The sequence below is a fragment of the Vigna unguiculata genome, chromosome 9, assembly GCF_004118075.2.
Source record: "Vigna unguiculata cultivar IT97K-499-35 chromosome 9, ASM411807v1, whole genome shotgun sequence".
In the NCBI taxonomy this organism is placed as follows: Eukaryota; Viridiplantae; Streptophyta; class Magnoliopsida; order Fabales; family Fabaceae; genus Vigna; species Vigna unguiculata.
In genome coordinates this window covers 3,216,517-3,225,730 of record NC_040287.1, presented here as the reverse complement: position 1 = coordinate 3,225,730, position 9,214 = coordinate 3,216,517, and the positions used below count along the sequence as shown (strand labels likewise).

General features: G+C 29.5%; 1 protein-coding gene across 1 annotated transcript; it reads right to left on the bottom strand.

Annotated features, from left to right (window-relative positions):
- Positions 1-3,806: 3,806 nt before the first annotated feature.
- LOC114163386 (vacuolar protein sorting-associated protein 2 homolog 1) lies at positions 3,807-7,783 on the bottom strand. The gene is made up of 5 exons (XM_028047694.1): positions 7,486-7,783; positions 6,768-6,898; positions 4,702-4,806; positions 4,225-4,485; positions 3,807-4,115 (listed from the first exon to the last, which is right to left on the bottom strand). The coding sequence occupies exons 1-5, from the start codon at positions 7,520-7,522 to the stop codon at positions 3,978-3,980; spliced, it is 672 nt and encodes a 223-aa protein (XP_027903495.1). The 5' UTR covers positions 7,523-7,783; the 3' UTR covers positions 3,807-3,977.
- Positions 7,784-9,214: the final 1,431 nt, after the last annotated feature.

The window sequence follows — 9,214 nt, the reverse complement described above, 5'->3', positions numbered from 1 at the left end:
AGCTAACTTTTTTTCTTATAAAAAAGAAAAAAAAACTTGTAAAAGTATATCCTTGATCATTTTACAAAAAAAATAAAAATAAAAATAAACAACAAGCATAACTAGTTGTTAAAGATTTAATGGTTGAAAATTTAAGTCAGCATACGTCTCATCTAATATAAATGTGAAAGTTTAACACTTTATAATGTAGAAGATCCATAAATCGATTATCTTAAGATTTTTGGTTGAATGAAATGTCAGTCTTTTAAGTTGGTCAAACTCATGTCTAATTAGTATTATCATTCCATATAATTTCTCATGAAAATATCTATCAATCATATTAAAGTGAATAATTTATCCTAGTGATCGGTTCAAATGAAATACAATATAGATAAAGAATCATAAATATGGGAATTATTTGCATCGTAAATCTTCTTAACAAGAGATTTTAAGCAAGTATGTCATGTTGTTGTATAAAAATAATACAAGAATGTCACAATTAATGTATTTGTGATTAAGAATTAGAATATTTTCGTTCAAAAACGAAATTGTTGAGAATTCAAATGAATTTAAATCTAAATTGAATTAAGATAAAAAAATTAAACACTTTATAAAGTAGAAAACTCATTAATTAATTACCTCAAAGTTTTAAATTAAGATAATGATCTCTCAGGTAGATTAATATCGTGTCTTAGTAGCATTATATTCCCGTGATAAATACTGCTTCAAAAGACTCGTCACTAATTCCTCTATCTAAAACAATGAATAGAAAAATGGTTTGAAACATGAATGGAACCTTTAATGGAAATACTTTGGGTTGTCGTTGGTTTGTTGGTTAAGGTCTTCAAAATATGATGGAAAAGTTTGACAACGTATTTTGTTTAAATTTTAATTTACTTTTTTTTTTAGTTTATTTCGATGGTTTAATCTAGATTCGGAAATTTGGAAAATGAATGTAAAAGAGAAAAAGAATGAAAAATTTGATAATAGACATGTGAAGTGAGTATTACATTAGGTTTCGTTGGTAAATGCAAAGACAGGGAAAGACATTTCACATAGAGTGTAGTAGATAGTAGACACCTATATGACACCATAGAAACTATGGACACACCTTTTCAACCTCTCATGTCACAAAAACGCCACCTAAGTCTGCTTTTTCTTCTTTCAAACACCTAACTCATGCTACCATTATTATCAACTTCGACACGTGTGGATTCAAATGATACAAATAAATAATATATAAAATTTAAGAATATATTTTCTTGTCAATTATGAAAATGGGTAAATAGTACTAAATTTGGATTAATTTCTTGCATTGAAAATTTATTTATTATGATAATAAAATTTATCTTTAACTAAATTTTATTCTATGGACTTAAAGAAAATAAAATTTAGATTTATTTATGTCATTATTTAGTGATATTTTGAAACAATTAAATCTAAACTTAAATCAACCTGATAAAATAAGAATAGACATACTTTTATATATATATATATATATATATATATATATATATATATATTATAATTTAATTATATGTCTAAATAAGATAATTCTTCAACAAAATTAAATTTACTTTGCTTTCAACACCTTTTATATTCTTTTTCATCTGAAACATAGTTTTCTTTAAACAAAGATTTATACAACTAATATTGAGTCATATTTCAATACTAAATTAATTAGTTTTACTTATAATTTGTTCATTATCTACTATACTATTTTTCTCTCTTTTTCTCATCCTACTTATTTTCTATAAAAATACCATCCTTAAAATTTAAATATATTATATGTTTGACTTTTATATTTTTAGCAAAAAATTAATATTAAGAAGTAAATTTTAAATCTAATTCAATCTCACAAAACTTATTTTGTAAGATATGGTTTAGATTCGTTACATATATATTTTAAATTTGTTTAATCTTTACGTAAGACTTCTAACAATTATTTCTTTATAATTTTGTCATCAATATAATACTTCGTCTCTTTATCAAACTTTTATGTTGTGAATTCTCAATTTTAATTTCAAATTCTTGACAATTAAAATTGCATATATTAAATGAGTGTATTTTGGATCAAATGTACATTCGTTAATAAATTAAATGCTTTTAAATGTTGTACACTAATTTTAAACATTAAGAGTTTAAGAACGAAAAGAATATTACTGAATCTAATTATATTTTCTAAAAATTTTCAAATATGTGTTTTCTTAAAGTAAATGAATATATATTTTTAATATAAATAAATATCTTTACCATTGTGAATAATTGCGATATATGTACTAATATTCTTTTATAACAAAAAGCAATAGCCAGAAGAACTTTCTAAACATTTAATTTTGAATTAAATATTTTATAAATATAATAAAATATATGTATTTTTGTTGTTTATTTATAATTTCATTTGGTCAAAAGATCCAAAATGACAAAAAGAAAACGAATACGTGAAGTCACGGAGAATGCGTCTTCCATTAATTTGCAGCTTCAATTTCTTTACGTCATTATTAATTTTCTGAACTACCCACCCAAGTGGCATAAATGAACCAAGAACCAACAAATATTGACGTAAACATTATTTGAAATTTGAATCTTTTGATTAAGATCGTAAATTCGATTTTCTGCTTGAATCTTTTAAAACTTTTACATACTTTTTATTTACACAGAAAAAGGATATATATAGAGAGAGGTGTCTTCTTATATTATCCATATACTAATTAAGAATGAAATAAATTTCAGATATTTTTAATTTATTTTTGTGAAATTGATCTTAGTTTATATGTAATTTTTTTGTATTTTGTTATAATTTGCAAATTTTATATTTTATCTTAATAATTTAAATTTGATGAAGAGAAAACAGAATTAATTCATCTTAAATATGAGTGATACAATTGTAGCACACTAAATAATATAAATACTTTTGAGAACATATTAGGTTCTGTAAAAAAATGTAAACCTGCCTCTTTCTTTTTCTTAAACCTACAATTTTTCTCTTTTTTTTTCTCTCCAAGATTCTCACCTTATTTTTTTTTTATATTTTTATAAGATCAAATGTCATCCTCTATTGATAGGCTAACTTAAGATTATTCCTAACCAAATAAAAGTTAAAATATAGTAATTCTGAAAAATCTTTTTTATTCTTCTACCTCTTTGGCTATAATATTAATATTGGTTTTATAATTGAGAAAAGTGATTATCTCAATTAGTTTAGTTTTGCCTGAAGTTTGATTGTTTTTTGTTGTGTTGTTTATATCTTTAGAATCTTGCAGTTTTCTCAAATTTTCATTGTGGCATTTTGAGTTTAGTCTTTTTCTTTACAGTAAAGAAAATAAATATCATTAGTTGAGATTGAACTTAAGATATGAGTAATTAGAATTTAGGAAAAAATTTTATAAGATACTTTCGACTTAGTTTTGCACTTTTGTTGAATTGATTAAACAATTATGCGTGTGTTATGAAAATTGTTGTTGTTGGTAATGAAAGTTATGACTTGATAATAGCATTAGTTGTGATGAATGTTGAGTTAAATTATAACAATTGAAATTGGATGTGATAAGTTCACCTTAAAAGTTTATTAGTTTATTTATGGATGTATAATTGTATAACTAACCTTGATTATGTTAATATAAACTTTGAAAACAGTGTTTTATGTATTTGATTTTGACCAATTCGAGCAAGTGTAAAATCTTTACTTTAATAGTTATTTATTTAGATAATACTCGAAGATTGATAATTCAACTTATTTGAAAAAACTAAGAGAATGCTTAAGGTTGAATAATAAACTTTGAATTTTATTCTACTTTTAGATTTGCTTAAAATAAATAATTGAAAGGTGCAACAAAATTAAATTTATTTACTTTAAAAACCATCATTTTATAATCATGAGTTCATCAAATCCTGGCACAACTTCTCAATTATACTATATGGTACATATGAGCATCAATTTTTTCCCAGAAAAACTGGAGTTCCCTGATATGATATAATCAATCTATAGAGGATATAGACTACATTTTTCTCAAATTGTCTAACCTAGCTTGTAGGTCACTATCAATCCCTCCATCGTCATTCCCAGTAGTTTCAACTTGAGGTACCTTGGTTTTTGCAGCTGGGGCAGCAACAGCTGATGATGGTGCATTTACAAGCTGCAAATCAAACAAAAACAACTCATCATCATGCTTTGTTCTACAGACTCATTTCATTTACTTTCAGGTGAAAAGAGATGATGATGAATGGGAAGCCATAATCATATACCTCTTGGTTGATGTCAATTCCAATCTCATCAAGAACTTGGTTCACTAGATCTTCAGTTTCTTCTTCATCTTCTTCTCCTTCCAAAGCATCATCTATTGCATCTCCCATCATCTCAGATGTCAATTCCATCTTCTCATTCTGTCTCTCAAATTCTTGCATGATTTTCTGCAAAGATGGCAAGTTCATCTGCCTATTCATTTGCCCCATGGCCTTTGTCACGCCCTTCATAGCCTCACCCATTGCTTGTGTTGATTTCAAAGTCTGAACAAGTTAAGTACAAAAGAAACTACCTTTTAGCACTTCAATATCATAAAGACGTCTTTTTTAATCAAAATTTTGTGACTGTTGGCCAGTTAATCATATATCAAGAAAAAAAAAATGCCATGGACCTTGGGGAAGAACCATTACCCTATATTAACCATATATGCCAGAAACAAAAATTACAGAACAATAGATAAAGTCACCACAATGACATACCTGAATTCGGAGTGATACACCTTGGAGCTGAGATTTTAACTTATAAAACTTCTCAATCTGATGCCGTGTTCTAACTAGATCTTTTGCCATGACTCTGACAGCTCCCTGAACAACCCAACTTAAAGGTTAAATCAATAGTTAACTATAAACAACAGACATACATATATGCCATTACAGACAAATCTAGATTTACAGTAAATATCTAATCTTATTTATTGGTTAAAAACGTTGAAAAGAAACCAAACCAAATTCATCAAGAGCAAGTCAGTTCCACTATCTTGCAATAATCAAATCGCTTATCATTTCCATATTAATGTCATACTATTAGACATCTGTGGTAGATAGAAACCGGGATAAACAAGAAAAAGAAAGGGAATATAAAAGTGTTCCTCCAGCAAATTAGAATGATATCGTCATTCTAGTTGATCTGAACAATCAGCCTGGCAATTAGTCAATTATTTATTAACTTTTACAGCTGTGACTACTGCAACTACCTAGAAGAACCTAAGCTATAGATAACCATGTGTTTCAACTCTACAGCATCCACTCAACCATTTTGAGTTTGCTTCTTCACCATGGAATCTTGTGTTGTCTATGGCTTGGTAAGTATATTAGAATCCAATCATTAGAGGGTACATACATGACATACAGAGACTTCTGCTAATACCGATAACCATTTCTCTGACAAAGGAGACATCCAAATATGTTTGATACGATAGTGAAGTACTGGATTATGAGCCAGTGACACAGTACCTAGTTAGGTTACAGAAGGCAACAGTGTTAGAATAGGAACTTGTAGTTCTTGAAGAGACCGAATAATAGGATCTTTGCTGTAGTGTTTGAAAAGCTGAGACATTTGGTCTCTACATGAGTGAGCAACCAAGGTCTGCTTCTTAGATCACCATGAGATCAGATTCGGGCCAAGGTAAAATATGCAGCTCCCGGATGTTGATCTTTAGCTGTCTGGGTCTAAGGCCAATAGAATGGGCCAATAGTTAGGTTTTCTTGGGATTGGAAGGTTGAAACGATAACCTATGGTTGATCACACATTGGAAGCATCTAAGAATCTTCCCAATCATTATCCAATGTATTGATTGAAAGAGGTAATTCCCTTTTCTGTTGACATGTTGGCTTTGGCAAATAGATCACAATTGTACCTGAGATAAGCAGATGGAACCACTGGGGAGATATTTAATTTCAATTCCCAAGAAGTAATCCAAATTCCTCAATTGTGTGAGGGCTAACACTGAGTTAAGCTCAGTCTTCAGGTGCTGAACAAGGATATAATAATTCCCTGTAATGAAAATGTCATCAACACAGACAGGGATGTAAACACAGTGGCAGAAAGTGGTTAATATGAACAGAGATGAGTTATATTTGCACAGCTGACAAGGCTATGTAGCGTGTTAGCGAACCTCTCAAGTAGGGCCTGTTTTAGGCCAAATAATGCTTTGGAAGCAAGAGAGTTTTAACTGCTTCAAATCCTGAAGGTTGGACAATGCAACTTCTTCGTCTAAGGGTACTAAAGTCCAAGTACTATTGGCAAAAGGAGCTGAAAGTTCTTGCACAGCTGAGTGCCAATTGAGGTTTAAGGGAGCTGTGGCATGCATGAGAGCATCTTGTTGCTCCTGTTTCAGGTAAGCTTTATTGGTTTTTCCAAAGTGGACTTCCTGAATGAAATACACATTGATACAAGCATTGATAGCTTCAACTTGCTGTTTAAAGAGAAGAAAATTCTTCAAGGTCACTGAGACAGATTGTGAAAACGTCAATGGAGCAGTAGACAGCTTTGATGATAAAGCCCCATATCAGATGACAAACAACACACGGCAAAGACCAAGTTGTCAGAATAAGAAAAACAGTATCATCACAACAGCTCATGCCTCTTCTTTCTTCTAGGGAAGAGCAGAAAATTCCATTCCAAATTCTTTACCAAACAGCATAGGTTAGGTGTTATAAATTTGCATAATAAAAAAACTATACTAAAATATTCACAAAAAGACATGTTCACCATACATACCACTAAAAACTAGACAAATAATAGACTTAGGACACAATCACTATACCATCTGGCCTTGTTTAGCACTTTTCTTTATCTCCAAAATCAATTTCTTCTCTTGTGCTTGCAAACCTTGCCTCTCGCGCTCAATTTCTCTAATTGATTTGTCCAGCATCCTCTTATTTTCCCGCAGAAGCTCTGAAAGTCATACACTATATGTTCAGGTACAATAAAATCAATATGCAGTGTTACTGAATGACACCAAATCAATCAAAGACCTGTTAACGCATGTTGGAAACTTGCAATAACCCTCTCAAAGACACCAAGTTTGAATAAAGTAAACAACTTAACGTGCCAGTTAGTGGATCACTAAAATCATAATAATTCCGATAGTTGCAAAGCATAATTCTAATTGAAATTGAAAAGAAAAGGAATATAAAGTGCAAATTTTAAGGAAATCTCTGAATCTTATCAAAAGAAGGAGACAAGATAGCAAGAGCGAAAAAATACAACAGATCGTAAGTTAAACACGCAATACAGCAATCACAACAGAAAGAAGAAAAATTAAAGCAAAGGGGCGAAATATAATCATCCAAAGAATTTAACTTTGCATAAACGATCGAACAAGTTTTGCGGGGTATCTCCTTTGTTCAATTGAACATAACAGTATTAGAAAAGTAAAGATTTTGATGACGAGTGATGACTCTGCAATCAAAATAAAGCAAGCCCATTTGGAAAAATCATAGATTTCGTCTTTTGAACACAGAAGGCGATGATTAACAAACCTGCGGGTGTTTTTCTCTTTCCGAAGATGAAACTCATGGTTATGGAGAAGAAGGAACAACCTCAGCAGAGATCGAATGGAAAATGTAAAAGACGAGAGAAGAACGTAAAAGCCTGCGATCTCGTTATGTTATGCGCTTGGTTTGGGATTGGGTGATGATGCTTTTGATCAAAGTTTGCTTACGCGGTAAGCGTTGAAAGAAGGAATCATCGACGAACGATTATCACCGCCGTTTCCCACACGTGCCGCACTCGGTGTGGGACCCACAGTTGCGTTGTTGTTTAATCAGTTTCAACGAAATAACCGCACAACTTTTCTGCTGTATTGCCAGCTACTTCTCTTCTAAACTTTGCGAAATCAATTTTGAAAGAGGCGAATTTCAAACAGCGGAATTTGTCTCTCTGTATTTTGTAATATTTTGTAATAGTTTTTACTTTAATTCTAGTTTCTTATCTTTATTCTTTTAGAAGTGTATAACAGAAAATATAATGGTTATCATATTTTATCATAATACTATCTTATCAAATAAATATAATCTCAAATAAATAATGACTTCTTATCGGTTGTAGCAAAGCCTGAAAGTTCGTAAAATACATTATAAAATTCAAATATGCATGAGAAGTTAGAACATAAAAAAGTAAACTAAATTCAAGTTTAATTATGAATCACATCTTTATTTTTTGTATTGTGAAAGTGATATCACAAAAAGTTTAAGGAAATTAGAGTAGTAAGATAAGAGCAAAAAAATACATATTCAGTTAAATAATGTTTTGTTTAAAACACATGACAAAATTGTTAGGAAAATAATAATAATAATAAATTAGGCTATTTTTTTTCTTGTACACATTTTCTTATTAATTTACTCGTGATTTTAAATTAAAATAATTAAATTTTTATTTTTACCCTTTAAATGAATGTTAATTTAAATTTAATTACTTTTTAAATTAAAATAATTATTTTACTATTTTATTACTTTAAATCACTATTTATTTAAATTCAGTTATTATAATACAAATAAAAAACATATATGCATGTTAATAATAATAATAATAATAATAATAATAAAACAAAAATATGGATAAAAGAATATGTCAGTTACAAAATACAAAAATAATAATAAAATATAAATTCTTTTATCTTTATGCTAAAATATTTTCTAAATTACAATATCTTTTAATTAAATCAAGGAGATTTCTTCCTCCACCTTCATATTTTCTTTCTGCACCTCCATGACTCTACTCAAATGACCTTAATACCCTTCATTAAAAATTATTTATAACCCTAATACTCTTTGCGCCACTATTCATGCACCTATGCTATTCTTCTCCCACAAAGACATAGTTAGAAAGCGTATTTGAGAGAAATCGTGTCAAATGGATTCGTGGAAGCTACAGTTTGAGGTCACCATAATCCATCTTCCGTTATCCAAACATGGTCATGTTCCTAAACGCTGATATTGGACTGAATGTGTTTCGAATTCCGAATGCATTTGGATTTAATATACCGGACTCTATAGTCTATAACGAGATTTTGAATTCCACGATGGATTGTACAATTCGACATGTAAAAATATATTCCGAACTGTATAGTCTTTTAAATGCTTCCGGATCCGAAATTACACTGCAGACCGTAGAATCTCATATGTTACATAAATTTACATTCATTACGGATTTGAAAATCTGACATGTATTTCTAATCCAAAAAAGTTTCGCGTCACAAACACCCCTTGG